This window comes from Gopherus evgoodei, chromosome 2 (genome assembly GCF_007399415.2).
Source record: "Gopherus evgoodei ecotype Sinaloan lineage chromosome 2, rGopEvg1_v1.p, whole genome shotgun sequence".
Lineage (NCBI taxonomy): Eukaryota > Metazoa > Chordata > Testudines > Testudinidae > Gopherus > Gopherus evgoodei.
In genome coordinates, this window is record NC_044323.1 from 149,885,888 (window position 1) to 149,911,378 (window position 25,491).

The 25,491-nt window shown below is 51.7% G+C and overlaps 1 protein-coding gene across 1 annotated transcript in view; it reads right to left on the reverse strand.

Moving 5' to 3' along the window:
- PROM2 (prominin 2) overlaps positions 1-19,993 on the reverse strand; it is a 30,180-nt gene extending 10,187 nt beyond the window's left edge. Inside the window, exons 1-14 of the mRNA XM_030549515.1 lie at positions 19,729-19,993; positions 19,332-19,381; positions 18,366-18,568; positions 17,443-17,563; positions 11,946-12,009; positions 10,831-10,920; positions 10,142-10,341; positions 9,882-9,956; positions 9,729-9,792; positions 8,266-8,425; positions 7,324-7,476; positions 5,167-5,290; positions 1,693-1,784; positions 375-459 (exon numbers count right to left, since the gene is read on the reverse strand). Coding sequence (XP_030405375.1) covers positions 375-459; positions 1,693-1,784; positions 5,167-5,290; positions 7,324-7,476; positions 8,266-8,425; positions 9,729-9,792; positions 9,882-9,956; positions 10,142-10,341; positions 10,831-10,920; positions 11,946-12,009; positions 17,443-17,563; positions 18,366-18,568; positions 19,332-19,381; positions 19,729-19,993 — 1,746 coding nt within the window. The remainder of the gene's footprint in view (positions 1-374; positions 460-1,692; positions 1,785-5,166; positions 5,291-7,323; positions 7,477-8,265; positions 8,426-9,728; positions 9,793-9,881; positions 9,957-10,141; positions 10,342-10,830; positions 10,921-11,945; positions 12,010-17,442; positions 17,564-18,365; positions 18,569-19,331; positions 19,382-19,728) is intronic.
- Between the last annotated feature and the right edge of the window lie 5,498 nt (positions 19,994-25,491).

Consider the following 25,491-nt stretch of genomic DNA (forward strand, 5'->3'; position numbering starts at 1 on the left):
TCCCACTACAACTTCTCCTGGAAGCCCAGAATGGAGGAAGATGGAAAAGGAAGAGTCTCCTCTTGTGCTAGGACAGATGGTTCCACCACATTTGTGCTGGGAGGGGGAAGTTGTAGGAAACCCGGGACTGGATGGAAAATGGAGACTGGAAAGAGAGGCCAGGGACTGGGTCTCTTAGAGAAGCCCTTGAATGAATCAATGTAAAGACTAAATCTCCCTTTAAGTGGGCAGATCTTGGGGCAGGGGACAGTGTGAAACTGTATGAACGTGGAGGTTTAATTCCCCTCTTTGCTTAAGGACGCCACAGGGCTGGCGAGAGTTGGAGGGCAGGTGCCCCCCGGGGAAGTGCCCCCCGGGGAAAAGCTCCCACTCACCTGGCTGAGGTGGAGGTGATCCTCAAGATTGTAGGCACCTCTGAGCTGCAGAACGTCCCAGAGGCCTGCACCCTTCTTGCACTCCCTGGAACAGAGCGGAGCGGGGAGTCAGCGTGGGCGGGAGAGGGGAGAGGAGACTCCTGGGCAGGGCTCCCCGAGGGGATCTGCCTAAAGCCAGCCTGTGCCTTGGCTCCACACGGCTACTGCAGCCCACATGCCTCCTTAGCACCTCGAGTCCAGTTTGGCACCAAGCAACTCCCAATTCAGTCCACGGAAGTCTTCTCGCTGGATTAGATTCTACTTGTCTTCGAGTCCCCTTTCCTCCTACTCTACTGTCTCCATTAGATAGGTCATTGCCTTGTGATTACTGGGGCTGGTAATAACAGAAGGTGCCTCAAAAATCTCTGCATCCACAGAATCCTTTCCTGTCCCAGGGACATGGCCAGATGGTGAAGGGCTGAGACAGTCCTTTGGGGACTGGGATGAATTGCTTCCAGCCAGCCCTGCACACTGGAGCCTGTCTGGTAACAGAAGCGCTGACGGCAGGCTCCGCTACCGTAACTCTAAAGCCAGGGAAGTTGGTAGGTGGCATAAGTAGGTCACTGGTGTCAGCAGCAAGGTGAGGAGATTTCAAAGGAGCTTAGAAAGGGCCAGGTGGGCTGGAGATTGCAGTTCGCTGAACTAAATGTGTGAGGTGTTTTCAGGTCAGCGAGACTAGCCCAAGTTGGCCCTCAGTGGTATGAGGGGCAACCAAAGGTGGAAATCTGAGCTGCTGAGTAAATATTCAACTGTTGGACACTTAATACATATGTGGGCACCTCAGTGAATGGCGTCCTGATGCACCCACAATATGAGCTGGCTGGAAAATGAATATTTCCACCCCCTCCAGAAAACATCAATAAAAACTGAAAACCAAAGAATTCCGGCCACGACCTGCTACAAACCAGAAACGTTTTTGGCCTGGGATGAAAATATCTGATTTTTTGTCGGAAAAAATCCAAACTTTTCGAGGAAAGCTGTGGCTGCTTCCTGGGAAAATGCCAGTTTACCCAAAAACCCAATTTTGAATCTAAAAAGAGTTTCGCTAGAACATTTTTTACCTGTCCCATCCCCAGAGGTCAGTGGGAGCTGGGACTTTGGAAAATCAAGGGTCTAGTTCTAATTTAAGCTCTACCCCCAGTTTGACACGGTTGGTCTTTGTTTCAAGGAGTTTCCTAATGAGGCCAGTCCGATAGAAAGCAGCCAGATAGCATGAGCAGTGGCATTCAGGATGTGTGTGTGGGGGGTCTCCTGGGCAGCCCCATAGCAGAGTACTCACTGGTAAGCAGAGGTTAGGCTGAGGCTCCTCTTCAGGTTGAGTAGCTGGGTGAGGTTCATGGATGGAGGCAGGTTCCCAGGAGTGTCGATAAACTGGAAAGTAGGGGGAGAAATGAGGCATGAGGAGGGTCCCGGTCGGTGGGGAGAGCAGGGTGTGTTGGAGAAGGGAGGGAGCACAGCTGTGCTGGTCCCAACAGCATTCATTTTGGGAGGAAGAAAAGAGCAATGAAGGGATGTGATCCTACTTCTGGGAACTGGCTGGAGTAATGTGGGGCTAAATCACCCCTAGCAGAGAAAGTCACTGACGGGCTTTGGAAAGCAAGAAGGAGAGGATGGGGTTCCACATCCTAACCTTTAGGGATCCCTGTCTCCATGGGCAATTCCCCACTCGAGCATCTGTATCATGGACATTCCCCTCAGACCAGACTTCTCAGGCTGCTTCCCCCACCCTCTGTACCTGGGCACAATCTCAGTGGTTTGAGCATTGGCCTGCTAAACCCAGGGTTGTGAGTTCAATCCTTGAGGGGGCCACTTAGGGATCTGAGGCAAAAATCTGTCAAGGATGGTACTTAGTCCAGCTGTGAAGGCAGGGGACTGGACTCAATGACCTTTCAAGGTCCCTTCCAGCTCTATGAGATTGGCATATCTCCATATTAAAGCCCCCTCATGGGCTAATCCTCACACTGCTCATATCCCACAAAACCCCAGCGTCTCCTCTAAGGGGATTCTTCTTGCATCCACACTGGGTTGATCTTGCTAACATCTGTACCAAAGGTCCCCCTTCCCTCCTGACCTGCAGTATTAGCGGCTAATTCACCCCACAGCACCCACACCCTGGTCCCCACATGGCCTGTTCCATATGGAATGACCCCTGGTGCCACCTCACAGTTCAGCCACTCCCCAGGTCATATGCCACAGGCTACACTCAACATCCTAACCACTGGCTCTTCTCCCAGCACACAAGTCCTGTGTGATTTCCTCTTGCTCCCCACATCGGCACTAGGGGTGAGTCCCCTGAAATAGGGGTCAATGGTAAGTGCCCCCCAGTAGCCTCTATCCCATGGGCTGTCTTGGAAACCACTGGTGCACAGTACATCCATAGTACTGCACCTGGGGTACCTCGTACCAACCTAGTACTACCCCTGGGGTACCCTAATATCACAACACTACCCCCTGGTGAACTCCAATACCACAGCACCGCCCTCTGGGGTACCTTGTCCACCATAGCACTATGCCCTGGAGAATCTATACTACACCCTGGAGTACCCAATACTACCACAACACTACCCCTGACTGCCCTAATATTACAGCAATCCCCCCTGGGATTCTCAGTACTTCCATAGCATCACCTCCTGGAGTACTGTGCTCTACCTTAGCACTAGCCCCTGGCCCTTCCTCTCCCTGCACTTGTAGCGGTCACCTTAGGGTTCATCTTGTGGTTACTGCAATGGTCCGTGGCAGGTTGACAGACCTGGAATCCCTCCCTCGGAGCTTCCCTGCTATGCTGCAAGCCCTGGATCCCTTTAATCCGTGTGGAAGACTCGGTCTTTGGGCAGGAAAAGGAGCCTTGCTAGCCCTTCTGCAGCCAGAGCTGTTCTGACCTTGCCTTTCCGGGCTGGGCAGAGCCCCTGAGTGCATCTCTCCGCTTCCTGAGCTCCAGCTGGGCAACGGTGGCGGGGAGCGGTGTGCGGGGGAGCTGCAGTGACAGTCAGCTTCCAAACAGAGATCAAATGTTAACCGCTGTTTGAGGAACTTTAATGAATTAAGTGGAACGATCTGTGCACGCCAACTGTGCCAGGGGTAAAGCAGTGCAAAGGACCGGGCGTGGGCATAATTGGATCATTCTGCAGCATGCAGCAGGCATGTTATTAGATTACACGCTGGACGCTGCGGAGCAGGACGGGGTTTCGGGATGGATCATCTCATTGTTGGGTCACGTCATCCCTGGAGGAACTTGGCTGAACGTGGAGGAACTGCGTTTGAATCGATGTACAGTATTTCTGTGTATGCACGCAGCTAAACATATTTATGTACAGCAGAGTGCATCCGTGCAGGTCTGTATGTGACACAATGGGCCAGATCCTCAGCCTGTCCTCCAGCTCCTTGCACTGCATCATGTGCGAGGCAGATGGGAAGCCAGTGTAACTTTCCACTGAGAAAGATTCCTCAGCCTCAGGGAGCAAGCTAGAAGCCTGGTGGAGGTAGGGTGACCAGATAGCAAGTATGAAAAATCAGGACAGAGGGTAAGGGGTAATAGGAACCTATATAAGAAAAAGCCCTAAAATCAGGACTGTCCCTACAAAATCAGGACATCTGATCACACTAGGTGGAGAGAAAGGGGCCATAACCTTGAATGGACACTGAGTGGGGCAGACGCGAGCATGGGTCTCTTCCATCACGTCATGTCACAAAGATATTGTCATAACCCATGCATACTCACACACGCATGCATTGATTGGCAGGCACGTTCACAGGCTGACAAGCCCAGAGCTCGCTCAGGGTGCATCTGCTCTGCAACCAGAGCCTTGGCTGCAGCTTATGGAGATATATCTGAGCTAGCTTCTATTTAGCTAGCTCAAATCACAGCTGTGAAGCCACAGCAGCCTGGGCTAGCTGCTTGAATACATACCCACAGTCCCAGATGGGCTTGTACAGGCTGCCTGCGCTGCCATGGCTTCACTGCTAATGTTATTTAAGCCGGCTAGATCGAAGCTAGCTTAGGTGCGTCTCCATGTGCACCTCTGGCTGCGGTGGAGACGTACCCGAAATGAATTATTCTGGTGATGGAGAAGAGAAGGTTTTATAATGAAGCAAAAAGCTTTCAGTAGAGTCATCAGTAGCCTGCAGGTTGCTACCTGCCACGTATAGTCATTCATGCCATGATTTGTACACTTATACACACTTGTGCAAATGGTTGAGTCCCATGTGTAGGGACTCCAACCCCAGGGCCCCCCACATCCCAGGGACCGGCCCCAGGATTAGATCTGACAGCTTTATGGCCCTAGTACGTCAGGAGAGTATAGCAGCCACAGGGCAATGATAAATGAAGGCCAGAGAGTGCCTTTGTGATTGCGTTAGAGAGCGGGAGTTTGCGATGATGGCCTGGATCTGCTACCATGAGTGTGTGTGAGAGAGCTGACTGTGTGAGTGTGATATGGCAGCTGCAGATGTAAATGTGCAGTAGTGAGCATGGTAATGAGTGTGTACATCTGGGGTAGGTGTATGTGCACTGAGTGTGTATAGGTGGTGGTGGGGATGAGTGTGTGATGGGGTGTGAGTAATAAGGACAGAGTGCACAGGTGTGCGTAGATGGTGTGTGTGCATACAGTAATCTGCATAGGATGCATATAGCAATGAGCGTGTGTGCTGGGCAACTCTGCCTGGTTAACACAGCCCAGCCTGAGCTGGTTCTTCTGCCTGGGGAGCTTACAGCACAGGTTGCCAGGCTCAGCACTTCAAGAAAGCAGGGACCCACCTTGTAAATCTCCTGATTAGCCCAGTTCTTACACACCAGCGTCTGGACATTGCCCCCAACCAGAAAGGTGGCGAAGACCAAGAGAATCAGGAGCCAGGAGAAGAGGAAGCTAAAGCCAACGCCCCTGCAATAGAGAAGGAGCTGGGTTACAGGGAGTGCCCTGCCGGCTAGTTCTCCATCCTAGTGACTCTGTTGGAACAAGCAGGGAAGAGTGCAAGTTGGGAGCTGCCTTGCTTCTCTTCAAAGTCCCTGGCATCCGCACGCATGTCTCTGCAGCTGCACAGAGCCATCCCACAGCACTGCCACGCCCGCACCGGAAGGCACTGACCGCAGACCTGCTGGGCAGGTTAGAGTCCACTCCCACTATGGGAGAACGCCCCAGGTACCAGGCCAGACGCAGCTGCTGTACAGCTAGCGTGGTCCCAGGCCAGGGTAGCAGTGCACGCTCCAGCTAACGCCATCCCAACTGCAGCAGGAGAGAGCAGCCCCTCCTGAGGCAGTCTCCAGAAGAAGGAACCTCTTGGGCAGGAAAGGAGCAGAATCTGAGCCACACTGGCTCACAGTATGTCTACACTGCAAACAGAGGTATGACTGCCAGCCACTCAAGAGTCCTGGGTGGGCTTGTATAGCCCATGCTGTTGTGGCTTCATGGCTATTGGCACCAGCGCTAGCTAGAGCAAAGCTGGCATGGGTACATGGATCTACATGTGCTGAGATCATACTTCTGATTACAGTGTAAACATACCATATGTCTCATGAGGATCCTCAGGCCTGCAGAGTCCCACTGCTCAGAGGGAGTCCAGGCTCCAGTGTGCTCAGCGGTGAATCACAACACGGGGATAGTGAGAAAGACTCTCTCTCATCCCTCAAGCGCTCACACCAAACAAGAAACTCACTAAGGCCATAGATTCATAGATTGTAAAGCCAGAAGGGACTGTCATGATAATCTTGTCTAATCTCCTGCATCATAGAAACCAGAGAATGTCACCCAATGATTCTTGCACCAAGCATATAACTTCTGTTTGAGCGAGGGCAGATCTTTCAGAAAGGCATCCAGTCTTGTCTGAAAAACTGATAGTCATGGACAATACACCCTGCCCTAGGTCAGTTGTTCCAATGGTCCTGTGAGACCATATGCCCCAAAGGGGAAACATTTTAAGTAGCGCTGGTTGAAAAACATCAATTATTCTTTGTAGGGAAATTTCAGAAGTATTTCTTTCATTCAAAACGTCTTGATTTTTCATTGAAAAACTGAGTTTTTACCAACATTTTTCAGTTGTTCGTTTAAGCTGGAAAATGTTGACCAAAATAAAGATTTTCCACACAAAGTTTTGGTCAGAAAGCCATTTTCCATTGAAAAAACTTTCAGTGAAAAACGTTCATACTATGTCTGTACAACTTTAAAATTAGAATGGGTTGAAACATGCTATGGTCACACCAACCATCCAAATGTGATGTGAGACATACTATGGTCACATGAACCACACAAACATAACACAAAATGCAGTATGGACAGATTCACATTAACTGAACAAACTTAAGATGAAACATGCTGTGGTCAGGTGAAGGGTTCATTGTAAAGATCAACCATATTACATAAAGAGGAGCCCAAACCCAAGCATGAAAGGGGCTAGTATGCTGTGAAGCACATACTGCCAATAAGGAACTTGCTGCTGGTAGCAACTATGCTCAGGTCACCTGGAATCAGACATCCACCAGAAATATTTCACTGAGAGCTGGAGCTGCCTCTTAGTCATCCCCAAGGAGACCCAAACAGGAAGAGAAGTGAGAAGTGAGTGCCTAGGCAAGCATCTGCATCTACTGGGCTTCAGTCTACCACCCAGCCAGAGGACCTCTCCATTCCCACCCTGGCACACTTTGACTGTAACATCATCCACCTTTTACAGTGCCACATCACTATGGAGAGCCTCCCAGCTGACAGACGTGGGCTGGACTCCAGTCCACTCCCGATGCCATGTGTCCATCACAGAGTTTCAGGCCAGATGGGACCACCAGATCATGTAGTCTGACCTGTTGTGTAGCACACGTCACCAATGCCACCACATCACAGAGATATTTTCTCCCCATCACCCCCAACTGAGGTGTGAGGGCCCTGAACTCTCCCCTGCCCCGCCCAGTACAGTAATAGTCCCTTACACCAAAAGGAACTTGGCCCCAGCTTCTCCTCTGCTTTCATAGTCACTCGGATCCTCCCGCATGGCGAGCCCACAGGCCCCAAGGGACAGCCCCAGGAGGTTACAGGTTACAACCAGCAGGACCACAGAGCACAGCACGATGCCCACAATCCACCTGTGGAGAGAGAAGGTCGGAGGAAGTCAGGAGCCATAACAGCAGTTAAAGAATGAGCCCTCCCCCTCCACTTCCGGCTCATTCCCCATCCCCGGTGGCGGGAGGGAGCCTGCACCAATCGCCTGCCACGACTAGGAGCAAACCCTAAATTCAGCCTCAGGCCTGAGCCCACAATCATTGTTAGTCAGCAGAGGCAGGAAGTCAAAAATCACCCTTTGAGGCAAGCAGATGGGAGCAATGCACCCACTTCTCTACTTCAGCTTTCTACACTAGACTGGATTTGAACTCACTCTGTTGAGATTTCATGACCCTGTCACAGCCTCAGAGCCACCCAGGGCCTGCTAACAAGAAGTCAAGTGATCAGCTGGAAAGTTTTGAGAAGAGCCCTAAACTCCTCAGTGGACTATAAGCAGCTGGGGGGCTTCAGTCCAGGAACAGCTAGGGCTGGTATGATACATTCTGGACCCTCTTAAAGAAGTGTGACACACTGAGAATGCTTGTGTGTTCTCTTCTGCTAGCAGTGGTCCACCAGAGGATAACAGCCTACTACTGCTTCCTTCTAGAGTGGCTCCTTTCGCTCAAATGGTAGGGGGTGGAGGGTAATACAAGGGATTTAGCCATTCCCAGAGGTTGAACCAGGAAAATTGTTAGCCTGCTTCTGAGTTCACTTCCCCTGGTTTTATACAGATGTTACCTACTTAACTTCACGGGAGTGACTCCTGATTCACACTGGTGTGAGCTCAGAATCAGATCCATAGACTCACACAGCTGCGGCCACTCCCCTGTTACCTGTATTTCTCATAGTGTTTCACTTCCTGGAGGTAAGGGTGGCTCTTGTTCTCTGCCTGCAACAAGGCATCATTCAAGGGTTGAGTGTAATCAGAGACTGGGAAGCTGTCTGCAATAGATTGGACCTTCTTGCTGACCTTGTTTACTTCATCCTTTAGATCTGCAAGGTGAGAGTGGGAGACGTAGGGGGGACTTAGTGAGAACCCTGCAGCTGCAGGGATGGACGAAGGCAAGCACTGATCCTTCTCTGTGGTCCCAAGGGGCTGGATCTTACAGGACCATTCACAAAATACATCCCTCCTCTGTTCAGGACAGACCCTCTCACCCAGCCTGTGCCAAAGTCCTAGAAGAGTCTGCCCCTTACCTGGTGCAGTAAACACATCCTAACCCTAACCCTAACCCTAACCGAACCTCTGCAAAATGACAGGGTTTGGACTCAAGTCTCAAGTATAGACCAAGCTCTCAGGCTCAAATGGGTCCTAAGACTCAGGTCCCGAATGCTTATTGACCTGTGTCAGAGCTATTTGTGCATGGACAGTAGCAGGGTTTGGGCTCAAACTTAAGTCTGAGGCTGGGCTTACAATGCAGCCATACCCTCAGAGACTCGTATTACCTCAGTTTGAGTCCCCTGTAATGGGTAGGATGCTGGCCTGTGTTTCAGGAGACATAGGTCCTACGCTCAGCCCAGCTCAGCTCTGCAACTAGGGTTACCAACTTTGGTTGGATGAATTCCTGGAGGTTCCATCACATGACATTGTCTTTAATTAAAGATCCATCTTTAATTCCTGAGGACTCCAGGACAATCTTGGAGGGTTGGCAAATGGTCTGCAACTGATGTGCTGGGTGACCCTGGGCCTGTCACTTACCCTCTCACTCTTTGTCTGTCCTGTATATTTCAACTGTAAGGTCCTACAGGACAAGGCCTGTTTCCTACTGTAACCACACCAAGCACAGTGGGAGCCTGGTCTCTGCTGTGGCTCTTTGACTGAGAATCTCACTTCCCAAAGGTTTAGTGCCTTTCAGTATTGCCACTATTCACTCCAGTTTCCAAGGGTTTATGACCCCAATATAAAGATTTTCTTGTTTCTTGCAGTTTCATTGAATACAAGCAGGATCGTTTCCCAGGGGCAGGTGTTTTGGTGCCTAACTTCCATTGAAATCAGTGAGAGTGAGGTGGCTAAATCCCGCCAAGGATCTGGGCCCCAGTGTCTGGCAGGTGCATGGATTAAAGGAAACAACAAAATAAGAGGGAACAAAAGTAAAGTCCCCAGAGGAGAGCACAGGGGGTGCGTATCCTAACAGTCTGAAACCATGCTGGGAACAAAATGGCTGCTGTCTCTGCAGACAGGTTTTTTTCTTAGTAATTTAAAGGGGCAGTTCACAAGAACCAAAGGCATTGTGGTTGCATAGCTTCAGAGTTTGGAAGTGCAACACCCCACTGACCATAAAAGAGTTTTGCTCACCCTGCACAACCTGGGCCATCTTCGCAACGGCTAGGTCTGGCATCGAGTTGAAGGTGCTGTTGCCCTGGAAGAGCAAAAATAGACGTTTTCTCCCCCAAAATCGAATCAGCTTTCACATTTGCAAACAGGCCCCTGGCCTTGTCAGTCACATACCTGGTCAATCAAGCCTGGGAAGTTAGCTTTGGGGAGACCAGACAGTGTCTTCAAAACTTGTTCCACTGAAGGAACCTGCAGGAAGAAACCACCATTCCATGAACAGGTGAGTTCCCCTCTACGACTTGGCAGATTGTCTCTGCTGAGCCATCATGTGTGTGTGGAGCAGTGTTGAGGCATGTCCCGCACCAAGGGAATGGACACAATGGTGCCCAAGTGGCAAAAGAGACCCATCCCTCTCTCTATGATCCTGTACTCACCCTGCTGTAGTCGGCTCCCAGCTCCAAGCTCTGGGCTTTGCCCAGTGCCCGGGCACAGGACGTGCAGCGTGGACTGTCCAGCAGGGAAACCGCGCTCTCCTTGCGATCTCTCAGCGCCAGGCCCAGCTCATCCTGGAAATGGGTCAGAGTCCGCACGGTCTTGTGGAGAATCTGTAAATGGTGCAGCGAGTTCTGTAGGTCTTAAAGAGAAAACCCAAGGCTAGTTCTGGCGTTCTGCTCCATCTGTGCCACTTACTCTATTCCCTTCGCCAGCAGGCTGGCCCTCAGACCCTCCTGCCTTGCTTCTACACAAGTAACTATGGAGCAGCTCAACAGATGGCCATCTTCAGTGCAGATGCCACCCCGCTGGGCCCCCGCCTCTGGCTAGAGATAGCATGTCTGGTCACCAGAAGAGGGGAGTGGAATAGAGGAAGTTCTAAGGCGTCTTCAGGATATGCATGAGGGATGAGCTGTGAAGCCACCTCCCACCCAATGTGGGGCAGAGGGAGGGGCAGGGATCCTAGCATCAGGCAGAGAGGATCTCTGGGAGGTAGAGGTTTGGACCCGTCCCCATCCTAGTCTGGCATGAGGAGACTTCAAGGACTGGTTGGGAGGACTCTAAAGTCATCTTTCATTTCTGACAGTGAAGGACAGCACCACTCGCAGGAGAAGGTGAGCCTCCATCTTACCTTGTGCTCTGCCCTGAATGGCCTCCAGCACTGAAAACACCTGCTCCTTCAACAGCGAATGGATGGTGAGGCCAATGCTGCGGCTGACATCTGAAAAGCACCAAACCACCCTTTGTGAGCTGCTGCCTCTGCCCTGCACAGAACAGATGCTGCTCTGACTCAGACAAAGCAGTCAGGCTCCATTGTGACAAGAGTCTCACACACATGGAGAGCTGGAATTTGGAGTCTGGAAATCCAGCTTTATAAACACCAGACCTGAGAGAAAGGACACCTCCTACAGCAGGTGGGAGTGGCGTGTCAATCAGTGGGCTGCAGCCATTAGGTAGTGCCATCCCTCACTAACACACACAAAGCCAGTATGCTGCACAGCGCAAACTTCAACGACTTCCATGACGTTGCGCTTATAACTGAGAGCAGGATCTGGCATTATCTCTGCCTTTTCCTCTCCCTCAGGGCGAACCTTGGAGACAGTCACGCACTCTTCCTGCCCTTGTGGGGTCAGAGACCCGACGTCCACCCAGGCCTGCTCAAAATCTCTGTATAGATTGGACAACCTACGCTGATTTGAACCAACCATGAAGGACACTCCCAGCTCTGCAAAGCGTTTGGGAGTGTCTCCCCCTGCCCCAAAGGGGGCTTTGCTTAGAGTTAGTGCGAGGGCTACGGACATGCACGCGAGATGCCCATGAGCGCTTGGGGTAGGTTTAAAGCCAAGCTGCTGAGAAATCACTTCTTGCTGTTTCAGAAGGCTGCTGTGTGGTCCAGTGGGAATTTTCCTCTTGTCAGGCAAGCACTGAGAAAAACTCTATCCCAGGTGCCCAGGGTCTATTTGGGGCAATGGGAGTCCAGATGCTTTGGATACAGTTGGAGCTTAATGACTTGATTCTGCTCCCGTCCAAGTCAACGCAAGCTTTGCCATGACTTCTCTGGGAGCAGGGAATGGTGGAAGGGAGTCAGGGTGATGCAAAGAAACATGTAACAACTGCTCAGAGAGGAGAGCTGGGACCAGGGGTCATGGAGTTGCTTTCCTCTCCCCCAGGTACCAAGTATCCCAGGAACAGGAGAGACTGCTCTGGCCTAGAAGAGAAAAAGCCAACAGCCAGATAGACACTCACTGTTCAGGTCGCTGATTATTTGCTGTCTGGGCACTGCAAACTGCTCCACGACAGACTGCACCCCCTGCCGGAGAGAGAGAAACAGAGAAAGGTCTCACTCGGCCCCCTTGAGGCTGCATCAACATGGTCAGTTGGCTTGGGACCCACCATCGCTTGGGCCCATGGGGCCTGGCTGGGCTCTGCCTCTGAGCTTGGGCACGGTTCGTCGTGCTCCTGCCCCCGGACAGGGATCCCCCATGTGAGCAGATAGCTCTTGGGTTTGTTCCATTCCATGTAGCCATCCCAGTTTTGCTCAGTTAATTCTCTTGGACCCCAACACCCACTGTAAGGCCCCACCCAGTTCTCATGAGGGATTGTCCCACTCAAGCCTCGGCCTACTGCAGTGGATCGTGGCCATGACAAGCTGAGTCAGCTGCCAAGGACGGATCATGGTCCCCATTGTGCTGTGGCTAATGGCTGGTCCCAGCAGGGTCTAATCACAAGTAATATCATGGCTGGGTCCCCTATCACCAGGCACACGCGGCCAGCACCATGGTCGCTAAATGCACTCCTCACAGGCGTGTTCTAACCACATCCTAGCAAAGACACGGGCTTTCACTGACAGGACGCCACCCAGGCAAGCACACAACTCCCCAAGATCCCCTGCACCGGCTTCTCCACCCACCACCCAGAGGTGGGAACCCTACTTCCTGGGCAAATCTCCACCCAGACTTAGCGAGTGGCGCCTTCCCTAAACAATAACCTATAAATTCCATGCAACCAGGACATTCTCTCCACTCACACAGCAACTGAACTGCCCGCTTGGCCCTGGGCTCTTTGGCCAGGTGCTGGGCTGGGGACCCGATGCCCTACACGAGGGCTTCCGGGAGAGATGTAGTTATGGTGCCGTCCTGGGCATCCCTTCAAACACAGCTCCCAAATCATCAGCTAACCCCTGCTGAGATCACCACTGGAGAAGGCTGGATCAAGCCCTGGGCAGCCAGGGAAGCTCACCTCTTTAGCCTGCTCCTATCAGTGCCATGGGGAAAATCCAGGTCCCTGGGCAAAGCCTGAATACATGGGAGAGCAGGGGTGTTTGAAACCCTCCTCTCTACCCCAGCAGCAGGCCCCAGAGCAGCCACGCTGCCCCTCACCAGCCTTGGGGATGAAGTACCCTTTACAGCCCCTACGCACAGGGTTTTTTGCAGCATCACGCTGGCGTTGCTCCTTCCTACACCCAAACCTCAGCTTTGCAGATCTGCCTTAGGGACAAGGTGGGGCACAGGGAGTGGGAGGGGCCCCCCAGATCAGTGGGGCTATGCCAGTTCCACTGAATGGAGGGCACCGAGGATTTAGCCCTGAGAGAAGGAAAATGCTACTGCATTAGAGCACTGATTATTAAGAGCTGTACGTCTCATTAACCCCACCCTCAAGCCCGTGGCTTTGCCGGTGGCTCCCAGGTATGTACCGGGTCTGAGCCCCTGCCTTGGCTCCGTTCGGCTGGACGGGGCTGTGCCACAGTGCAGAATGCATACTGAGCAAACCGCCCAGCCAGGCAGCAGAGGGGAGAGAACGAAACAGCACTTGGCAATGAAAAATGCATTTTTAATGAAGCTGCAACACGTTGCGCCTGCTCCAACAGTGAAACCCAGGCCGGCCCCACCATCCCGGCAGCTCTTGGGCAGCCGCAGGACAGCCAGGAGATAGATGAAGGTCAGAGGTTGAAGCAGGAGGGTGTAGGATGGTATTTTCCCTCTAGGGGAGCCAGATTAGCCCAGAGGCCCAAGGAAAAGAATTGGAGCCGAGGGTGTTGGGAGAGAGCATGACCCCAATCTACAGAAAGCAGTGGGCACCCTTGAAACCTCCCCCTACTTGCTCCGGCATTGGCCCCTACGCCAGCCGTCCACAGCCACTTCCTGTTGTGTCTCAGCCATGCCCGGCCGGGGTGCTACCCCATGAACGAGGGTGGGTGCCCAGGGGGATCCGGGCCAAGGGCTCCGTGATGTGGAGCTGCTGAGAACTTGGGCTGAGACCCCTCTGCTCATCTCACATGGACCATGGCACAGGATCATAGCAAGGGGATGTATCCTGCCCCATTGCTAATATTCCCTGGGCCCACAGGAAAGCCAGTGCACAGGGCTCCACCATGCTGCCAACACTCCAAGGCACAGCACCCCACTGCAGCATCCCATCCCAATGTGCAGCATCCCAGTACCTGGTACCCCAATCCACAGTGCCCCCAGGCATCCCATCGCTTTCCACAGTGTCCCCTGGCACAGTACCACATTCTGCTCCACCTCACCACACAATGTACCCAACCCCACTGCAAAATGCTCCTCAGCACCCATCTCCAGTGCTCCAGACCCCACTCGGCTGCCATCACCCCAAAGCACAATCCCCACCCTGCTCCACTATGTAGCACCACACTGCACCCAGCATTGGGCATAGCCCTCTGCTCAACCCCTCAATGTACTGTACACTATTGTGCTTCATCCCATCCCACAGGGTACCCCATTCTGCCCTGGATCACCCCTCTACGCAGCACCCTACCCGCCCTGGATCACCCCTCTGCACAGCACCCAACCCACTGTGCAAGAAGGACAGTGGTGCATCTTTGCCCAGTTGGCCAGGCTGAGCATTGCCTTGGCTGGAGGGCCCCTCCTCGGCCTTTCCCCAGCTCAGTGCTTCCCCCAGCACATTGCAGAGATGACATGTGTCATTTCCAGGCTCAGGGGAGGTTCATGTTGATTTCCATGCCCTGGATTCGTGGCTGTCTCAGAGGATACCCGCCTGTCTCCTTGCATTAGTCCACCAGCCTTTGAGGAGCCCTGCTGCGGTGGTGCCGGGCAGCACACTCAGCCTGCAGTGGGGGGTTCTGAGCCAACCAGAGCAGAAAACTTTCATGTTTGAGCAAGTGGCTGACGCACTCGCCGTGACAGATCCTCCTCTTGTGCAGCAGCTGCCGCTTGCTGAAGGAAACACGGTCCTGAGTTGGCATCCACAGCATGCGTAGGGGTTCCAAAGTGGATTGGCTCAGACAGGATCAGACCCTCCCTACAGATCTCGGGGCCAAATCTGTCCATCCCCATATACCCCTCTGTCGATTCATCCCCATAGACACCCCTCTATCATCTATCTATCCCTATACACCCCCTTTTCATGTATCCATCCATCCCCATACACTTCCCTTTATCTATCTATTCACATACATGCCCCACCATCTATCCTCAAGATTTCGATTATCTATCTACCCACCCACCCACCCTTCTTAGGGTATTTCTCTATCTAATGTGCCCATCTCCATGGTATCTGACTGCCCTGGCAGGTCTAAGTGAGTGCAGCTCGTTGATTTCAATGGTTACATCCCCCTGTTTGTGCCACATCTGAGAGTATGAAAAAGTGCTGGGAATACATTTGTTTTCTTGATGGTACAGCGCTCTAGGTATGGTACAGGGCTAGGCATGCCGATACTGGAGAAAGGCAGCCCTGGATCAAACCAGGAGGTACCTGTGATGTTTCACTCCATATTCTTTATGAAAGTCTGCTTATGATATGAATATGACATAACGAGAGATCGTTCACGCCAGATGGGTCTTGTAAGATATCATTGGAAAGGTTATAATTTACTGCATGTGATTATCCAATTTGTGTGCCTGTATCATTTCTATATCTGAAGTTAGGAATATTGACTCTGTATCTGTATTTGGGCTGTAGCCCACGAAAGCTTATGCTCAAATAAATGTGTTAGTCTCTAAGGTGCCACAAGTACTCTGTTCTTTTTGCAGATACAGATTAACACAGCTGCTACTCTGAAAGCCGCTACTTTTGATAATGCTCACTGCTAACAGGTCAGGTACAACCATGGAAAAGCCAGAAAAGGCAGGTGGCCCATCAACGAGGACAATGGGCTGTGAAAAGGTTTGGCCTTCCTACAGACCCTCCATACTGCCATTGACTCATGGACACTGTGATACTACAGAGTCAGGTGGTCTGTCACCTGATACTAAACATTACCTGGGACTTCTTGTAACTTTCCATTGGAAGGAAAGTGGGGGGGGGTCAGGTTTGGGAAACAAAGGATTCCCACCTTATGTAAATCCTATTTAAGGGTGGGGAAGAAGGCAAAGGGGACTCCTTCTCTCCATGGCCTGTCTGCCTAAGAAGAAGGAATGCTAAAGCCACCTGAATGGAAGGCAGGGGGAGAGTCAAGACTGAGATGGGGGGTCCAGTCTGAAAAGGAATATAACTGGAAGTTTGAACCACAGAAACTTTGCAACCTGCCTAAAATAACATTTAGGGTGAGAATTTACATTGTGTAACCTGTTTCTTAAGTCTATTGAACTTATCTTGCATACTTTAGTTTATTTTCTCAGTAATCTGCTTTGTTCTGTCTGTTATCTCTGATATTCACTTAAAATTCACCTTTTGTAGTTAATAAACTTGTTTCTTGTTTATAATATAACCCAGTTTATGTAATTTCTACCTGGGGGTTGGGGGAAAGACATTGCACATATCTCTCTCCACACTGAGGGAGGCGGCGAATTTCATAAAATCTTGAGTTTGTCCCCCTTAAAGGAAGTGGGCACCAGAGTGTTGAGGGAGCCCCTAAGGCTGAATCTTTCCAGAGCGGGTCTCTGTCTCTCTGCAGCTGGGAGTGGCCCTGCCTGTGAGCTTGGCTGGAAGAGGGTTGTGAGCCTAGCCCAGCAAGGCCAGGTAAAGGGGACCCAGGCTGGCAGAACAGGCTGACTCAGTGGCACCCCAGCACATCAAGTGACACCCCAAAGGGCCCAAACTTGTCACAGTACCAACCTGAGAAAGTCACTTTTTATCAGCCGTGAGGGCAAGCGACAGAGGGAGAGGGCAGAGAAGAGCAAGCAGCAGACAGGGTATTGGGGGAGAAGAGGCAGCATGGGGGGCAGGGGCGGCAGCACCCCATCCCCCGCGCACACTTTTAGGGAGCTTCCACTGCTCCTGATCCACAGACCCTCTCTATCCAAGTCCTGGGCTCCCCACTCCTGCCGATGCACCTCAGTCCTGACCTGGAGCCCCTCCTGCCGTCCCTGGCCTGGGTTCCCTCCAGCATGTGTCTCAATCCCGACAGCAGCCCCTGCTATCTCAGCCTGGGCTCCCTCCCTTCTACCACTGCTCTTTAGTCCTTATCCGCTGGACTCTCTACTGCTGCCGCCGGGGATCCCCTTCCCACTAGCGCTGCAGATCTGAGGCAGAGTCCAGTTCCGTTGCCCGTCAGTCCTGTCTCTAGCCAGCAGACAGAAGATGCCCATCTTGCCAAAGTCTGTGTAAGCAGCAGGGACTCAGAAGGAGACTTAGGGCCTAAACAGGAATCCAGAGGCAAGTGGGATGCCACAGCTCCCCTGATATGCAGTATTAGCTACCGGGCCCCATACCTGCATGCCTCTCCTTCTCCTGCACAGACACACCTTGAGATCCCTGCGAGGCTGCTCTTCTCTCGCCTGGCCCTGCGGGTTGACAGCCAAGAGGCAAGGCGGCTCCGGCTTACCTGTGGGATGCTGTCAATGTTCTTCCTCAAAGTGTGTAGAGTGGCTGGCACGGCTCGGGCCCCGGGCTCCATCTGCTCCTTCACCCACTGATTGGCAAGGAAAGCACAGATAACGCCGGCCCTGCGGGAGATGAGGCCAAAGTGGGTAACCTATGCTTAGTGCTCCAAAGAGCAACCAAATCTCCCATTGTCCCACAGTCCTCTGACATGCCATCGGCCAGAACCAACCCCAAAGGTTGGGGCGGGGTCTTCAGATCCAGCTCTGGGCTCCATGGCTGCTCCAAACTCAGTCCCCAGGTCTATGCAAATGACCCCAGACCTTGTCCTGGTTCAGAGTCTCATCCCAACTCTGTATCTCAGCTGTTCTCGGTGCTGTCTAGCGGGACAGAGGTGGAGGGGAAGAGGGACCCAGTGGCAGGTCAGTGGGGGATGACAGGGAGAGAACAGGGGGAAATGTCACTGGGGGTTGCTGGGCTGAGGGGAAAAGGGGGGCCTCATCCTAGATGGGCTGAAAATTCACTGTTTCAGGCCATGTTTTTCCTATGCAGTCTCTGATTTGGGGTGCCTCCATTTCTGGGTGCCCTATGGGACCCCGTACATCTACCTCTGCCCTGACCCCAGATCATCTCCTACACAGAGGGCCCCTAATGCCCCTTTTCCCTCAGCCCCTGACATGCCAGCCCCAGTGCCCAGGAAATGCCCAAGGGGAGATTAGCCCCCAGTGGCATCCGCACTATGTGGAAAGACCAGCCCTGCCCCCATGTGGTGCCCTACGATACATTGTCCCATCGTGGTGCCCCCTGGACTAGCTCCCGCATCCTATCCCCAGTGAGTGGCTCGCCCGCCGTCTCAGCTCGCCTCCATCCATCACACACATGCTTAACCCTCACCCCCCCACACACCCAGCGCTGACCCTCACTCACAGTAGGATGGCGGTAGTGAGGGAGAGGCAGAAAGTGAGGAGGTTGCGCTGGCAGGTGAGGGAGTGGCGGTCGGCCTTGATGCGCCCCCCACAGCGCCGGCGGCGCCGGCAGCAGCAGAAGCACAGACCTGTTGCTGGCACCGCCACAAAGAAGAGCACAGCAATCGCAGCGCAGATGACATAGCCAGCCTGGTAGCGCACCACCTGGGGGAGCGAGCAAGGACCTCCTCAGGGGGGGGTGCCACTCATCGCTCCCCCCATGCCCTTCCCCTGCCCCTCCCTCCCACCCCTGCCCTCTCATGCCCACCCCCACACCCTTGCCCCACTCCCAGCCATTCCCTCTGATCCCCCACCCACCCCCGCTTTACCACGCCTACCTCCACACCCCTTGCCCTGACCCCACCCATCCCCTCTGCTCCCCCACCCACCCCTGCCCTCCCACGCCCACCCTTTGCCCTGCACCCACCTCCACAGCCCCTTGCTCCACCCCCACTAGTCCCCCATGCCCTCCCCTTGCCCCTCCTCCCCATCCATCCCCCTGCTCCTCTCTCTCACCCCTGCCCTCCCACACCCACATCCACAACCCCCTTGTCCTGCTCCCCCACCATTTCCCCACTCCCTCCCCTTGCCCTTCCCTCCACCAGTCCCCCACACCATCCCCTTGCCATGCCCCCCACTTACTTCTTGCCCCTAACCTTTCTCCCATTCACCCATGCCTTCCCTTTGCCCCATCCCTCCCATGCTCTCCACCTCACCCTTCTGACACCACCCCATACATCTCCCCCTGCCTTGCATTTCACTCAGCCAGCCCAATATGTACTTGCCCTCGGGCCCATCCTTCACCTGCCCTTCTCCCTCCTGCCATAACCCAAGGAAATCCTGGTGTCCACCATGCCACAGGTGGGCCCCCAGAAGAGTGAGTGAAGTGGGGCCACCCAGGACAGGTACAAACCCCACTCCTGCTCACCTGAGAGGTTCTCACTGATGACGGCTCATTCAGGGCCACCCGGAGAAGCTCTGTTAAAACAAAACCAATGTCCCGTTGAACTCCTGAACCCAGCTGTCTTTCTCCCTCCTCACCTTCCCCCCCGCTACCACTGTCCCGGTAGGAACGGGCCAAACTGGCCGTGAGGATGCTCTTCCCCTCCATCTTGTGCCCAGTGGTGGGGCCAGGTTTCCCAAGGAACTCGGAGCTGGCAGGGATCACAAGCCACCGTCAGGGCCACAATTTCAGGCATGTGCAGTCCCAGAGCAGGGCAAGATTTTTGACGCTCCTCTGAGCGAACACTGTGCATGCCTCTTACTCTGGCACTGGAGGGTTCCCCAAGTTGCCCCAGGGCTCTCTGCCCCCCCATCTGGCTCACCTGTGGGGAAGGGGTTCTGCTGGACCACATCCAGGTAGCGCCGGACGACACCATAGAGCGGATCCAGTGAGCTTGGGACCCGGTGCTGGGCGGGGACCTGCTGGTCAGCGCCTATCTCCATGAACTGGTGGACGAGGAGGGGGTTTCCAGGTGGACATTGCTGGGAGCGAACTGGATCCAGGAGAACCCAGGCTAAAGCCAGAGACACGTGCAGAGGCAGAGCGGAGGCTGTGCCCCGGACACCTCTGGGCTGAGGGACCTGCATTGGTCCAGAAACAGCCCGGGGAAGGGGGCTCTTTCACCTGGATCGCAATGGAGTTCCAAGGAGACCCAGCCCTTGAGGCAGAGAATTCCCTCCCGCAGAGGCTATGCCTGGAAGCCGCTGTGCCGAGTGGTCTCCTTGGAGGTGCCCAGACCCCCTCAGTGCTCCCAGCTCCCGCACACAACACAGGGCGCAGGGAGAGGCATCCCTGACTCTGGTGCTCCCTCCTCTTCAGCTGATTGTGTCTGCAGCTGGAGTGCCTCAGAAACTGGCCCGACTGGTTTGACGCCTCCTGAGGACCCAGGCGCTGCTACTGCAGCTGGGCTCGCTTCCCTCTGCTCCAGGGATGGGGCAGGGTGGGGCAAGGCACTTCTCCCAGCAGCTGTTACAGGCCCCTTTCACAATCCGCTCTGCTGTCCCGAGCCACTGAGCGCTTCGGTGCCAGCGCTCCATCTCCACAAAGGTGGCCTGCAAAGACCAGCAGGCCCAAGGGAGCGGGAGAGGAGACAGGGACTGTGCCATCCCCTCACTCCCCATCCCCAGGAAACTGGCAGTGCAGCCCCTCATGCCTAATCTAGGGGTTGATGGCATTAAGTAGCCAATTCCCTAAGGAGAAGTTTAAAGTGGCTTTAAGCCCCATACTCCAGGGGGCATGCAGGGTCTGGTCTGGTCCCTCAGTGTAAATTACAGCAGCCTCAGGGCTGCTCTAACTTATGCTCTGCTTCCCATGGCCCCAGGGAATGATAGCATAGCTGTAGTGCCATGCGCTCTGGACATAACCCTGACACGCCACCTTCAATGAGGATACACAGAGTCAAAAAAAACCAGCTCTGCTCCAGTCAGGGAAGGCGTCTGAGCCGGGGGTTATATGTCAGGGGCTGTTTCCTCCCACTTTCAGTTCTCATTACACCGCCAGTTAATGTTGAACTGTTTGGTTTTCATTGGTAATCAGAACAAAACCCGACCAGAGGCCTCAATGAAATGGCAGGGAAGCACAGCATGCTGGGTAATCCAGTGGGAGATGGGAGCAGAGAAAAGCTGACCTACAAGTCATGAAGGTGAGTTGGCTAAACATGTAATTTTAAACCTAATGGATGTGGAATGGACACTGACTAGAGCCGAACAACTTTGGCTTAGCAATGATTAGTGCTCTGCTCAAAGAATAGTACTGTAAAAATGGAAATCCAAAAAGCGACCAACAGCTGAAGACTGGAGCTTTGACATAATGAGCTTGATCACCAGGGCAAGAATTATAAGAGAAATACCCAAGAAAAAATCAGAGATATGGGATACTTTCCTGGAGGTATCTGAATGCTCCTATTAAAGTATGCCCCCCACCCATGTTTCGCTCTTCGAGGGGGGCCAGACATCTGATATACCAGCTTGTTACCCTTCATCGCCCCTGCCCTACCCAGATTTTTCACACTTGCTATCTGGTCACCCCACCATCTTCTCTACCCACTTTTTTCCAGTCTCTATTCCCCTCCTCCTAATTTTGCTTCTATTCTTTATCTTATTTTAATAATTTTTCTTAAACTAGTTGGATTTTGATAAGCAACCTTGGTTCATTTATGCAAATAATTGATTTCTATTGTAACCATTCATATTATAGAGAATTAAACATTTAAAAGTATAGCTAAGGCTGGGCAACAAATGGTTCATATATTCCAAGAAGTTCATGTATTCTGAGACGGTCATGTGTATTTTGTTATGTTTGTTTTTTCTACAAGAAAAGCAAAGCCAAACCTCAGCTCTGCCTGGGAAACACACAGCAGAAGGCACAAAAGCAGAGAGGCCTGAGGATAACCAAGCTGCACAAGGGAAACAGAGTCACAAAGGGGCATGGAGCTGTGTCAAAAGCAACCCAGCCACATAAAGGTGCCAATTCCCTGCAGGAATTGCTGCCCAGGCATGGGCACAGAGAACGTTGCTCTGTGGAGCTGACAAGCTGACTCTCTTGCCAGCAATCTGGGAAAGATACTTCAGTGCCATGGCTTGACTCAGGAGGAGATCTAAGAGACCCTCTGTGTGGCACTGACCCACCTCTGGGTAACCAGCCAGAGCACCCACTGTCCTGGGGTTCAGAAACAATATGGCAGAGGGAGGACAGAGTAAGCCAGAATCTGACCTGGCCAGCAGGTGGGCAGAAGGGAGGAGAAAGCAGTGGAGCAGAGAGAGATACGAACGGGCTCCAGGCATGACTCTGGCGTTCCCACTCTGGGGGCCAGTACAGACTTGCCGACTAGGTGCTTACTCACCAACAAGCCTGGGGCAGGGTGCTTGTTCAGGCAGCTTCCCATGGAGGAGGAGGGAGAGAGCTGCCTTCCCCCGCTCTGTGCATGGTCTGGGCCTGCTGGACCTGCAGGGGTGACATTTCCAGTTCAGATGCCAAAGGTTTCTCTGCCAGAGAGAGGTGTCCGTACACACCCCACCTCAAGGCTCAGCCCATTGCTCTTGCTGCCATATGGTGTAGGGACTGACGAAGTGTGAAAGAAGTAACTGCTGGTGATTACAGGCTTACCCTCAACACATCTAAGGGTTAGAGCTCAGGGCAGGGAATCAGGATTCCTGGGTTCTCTCTCAACTCCGCCACCGACTCATTTTGGGTACATCATTTATTGCCTACTGCTGATAGGTGGTGGGCACTCTCAGCACCTGCTGATTTCAGTGAAAGCTGCAGGTCCTTGGCACCTCTGGAAAAATCAGGCAGCTAACCTTTCTGTGCCTCAGTTTCCCCATACATACAATGGTGATACTAATGCTGGCCTGTCTCCCAGGGTTGCTGTGGGGCTGAATGAGTTAGTGTTTTGGAAGGTGCTTAAAGATCGTTGCATGAAAGACACTACAGTGATGTAAAGTATTGTTCACCAACCTTTTTTTTTTGGATCTGTCTATCACCACACGTACATACTTTATCATCCATCTATCTAATGCTCATCATGGTGTGAGCTTCTAGTTTTAACGAACATTAAACAGAAATCCGAAGGGCCATAAGCTGCAGTGTTATTGCCCACTGATTTGCTATTTCTTTGGCATAAAAAAAAACAGCACTGGGATTTCCAGCTTGTTTTTGGAGACAACCTCAAAAGACCTTTTTTGGAAATGGAATTTCTTTTCCTCTAGCTCGTTGGTGCCCTCGGATGGTGAGAGTCCCACACTACAAGAAGGATGTGGAAAAATTGGAAAGAGTCCAGCAGAGGGCAACAAAACTGATTAGAAGGCTGAAGCACATGACTTATGAGGAGAGGCTGAGGGAACTGGGATTGTTTAGTCTGCAGAAGAGAAGAATGAGAGGAGATTTTATAGCTGCTTTCAACTACCTGAAAAGGGGTTCCAAAGAGGATGGATCTAGACTGTTTTCAGTGGTACCAGATGACAGAACAAGGAGTAACGGTCTCAAGTTGCAATGGGAGGTTTAGGTTGGATATTAGGAAAAACTTTTTCACTAGGAGGGTGGTGAAGCACTGGAATGGGTTACCTAGGGAGGTGGTGGAATCTCCTTCCTTAGAGGTTTTTTAGGTCAGGCTTGACAAAGCTCTGGCTGGGATGATTTAGTTTGGGATTGGTCCTGCTTTGAGCAGGGGGTTGGACTAGTTACCTCCTGAGGTCCCTTCCAACCCTGATAGTCTATGATTCTATTAATTGGAAGCAACCTGGGAGCAATACAGCCCCAGTCCTGAAAGGTGAACAGGTAGAGAGCTGAGCAAATAATTGATTTTTTTTGGTTCAGTGGCTGAACCAAAAATCTATTAGTATTGAACCAAAACTGAATCTTTTGATTTCCCTCAATGAGATGAAAAAAACAAAGATTTTAAATGAAACATTTCAACTGCTGATTCAAATTGAAAAAAAAATTTCAGGTTTTTTCAGCTGGAACTATTTGCCAAATTCAACCTGAATCTGTGCTCCCCAAAATGAATTTATTGGCCAGTTTACTGTTGATACTAAAATGGATTAACTCTGCCACGTGATTATGGTCGTAAAGCCAGTGGTAAGTATCTTAGGTCTAACTAAACTCAAGTGTCTTGCAACTGAGTGCCTGATCACAGGTCACTCACCACTTGACTAGTGAAAGTTAGTTGCTAGAAAAATAAAACACAAACCCAGCTTTAAAACAGAAGCCCAGGCGATTGTAATGACATGACTGAAAAGGACAACCAGCAGCAGGTGCAGATGCACACAGCTATTGTGGCTTGCTATTTGGTTAACTTTCTTCTGCTCTGCTACTGAGCCAAGCCAAGAGAAAATAGCTAAGTCATTTCTGCCTTTTGTGTGGATTGAGCCTTAGAGCACCAAAGAAGAAGACGGGAAAGCTGTAAATGATCAGCGAGACAAAAATGGAGACTTCTAGAAAGGACCATCAGCCTAGAGACAGAGGCTTGCAGGAGTGACCAAGGAGATGGATACCACCCAACTGAGGGCTTCAAGGGTCTTCCACAAACACTCCCAAGGTGCCTCTAGAGACACCATCATCATGAATTGGTAAATTGATCAGGAAACTCCCATTGTACCAGCTGCCACCGATAAGTAACAAAGAAACTTCTCTCCTATGCATACTATGTTCTGTGTCAGTGATATGGATCTGTATTAATCTAAATACTAATATGATGTGTACTTGATTTATAACGTCTGGGAACGTTATCAGAGTGAAATATATTTGTAGTTTGCCAGCAAGAATGTTTGTCAATAAATATCTAGAAATAATATTCTCACTAAGTGACCGAAATGTGCTGAGACTGAATAACTTGCTACACTAGTGAACTATAGGATGATTCTAACGGGAGGTGAGTTTATCTACATTACCTGAAGTAATACCTTAACACCTAAAGTAAATGGAGCCTGGACACATGATTTGTGATCATCAACAAGTGAGACAGTTCCTACAAGAAATACAGAAACTTGAAGTGATGTTTAGAGTAGCAGATTTACCAGTGTTGAGCTTTTGCCATAGAAATTAAAGTATTTATAGTATATTAAGAATAGGATTGCAGGTTACCAATATGCTGATTGTCGAAGGGTAAGAGAAATTAAAATAACTTTCATTTAGCAGCAGCCTAGGGTGGGTTCGTTGTGTTCTCTCAGAGTGTGATATTAGTACATTTAAGGTGAAGGTTCCGTCCATGACATAATTTCGTTACATCCTTTCTGTCATTCAGCAATTACACAATTGTCTTATTCTCCACATTGTAATGGGAGCATTATTATGGGGTATACAGTCTCACACATTGCTAATTGGAACATCTTTTGATGGTACTTAATCTAAGTAGTGTTAAAGTTGTGTGACATATAACTGGACTGGCAAATGAAGGATCTGTATTGAGGATGAGAACATAAGAACCTAAGAATGGCCATAGTGGGTCAGACCAATGGTCCATCTTGTCCCGTATCCTGTCTTTGACAGTGGTCTGTGCCAGATGCTTCAGAGGGAATGAACAGAACAGGGCAATTTCAAGTGATCCGTCCTGTGTTGTCTAGTCCCACTTTGGGCAATTGGAGATTTA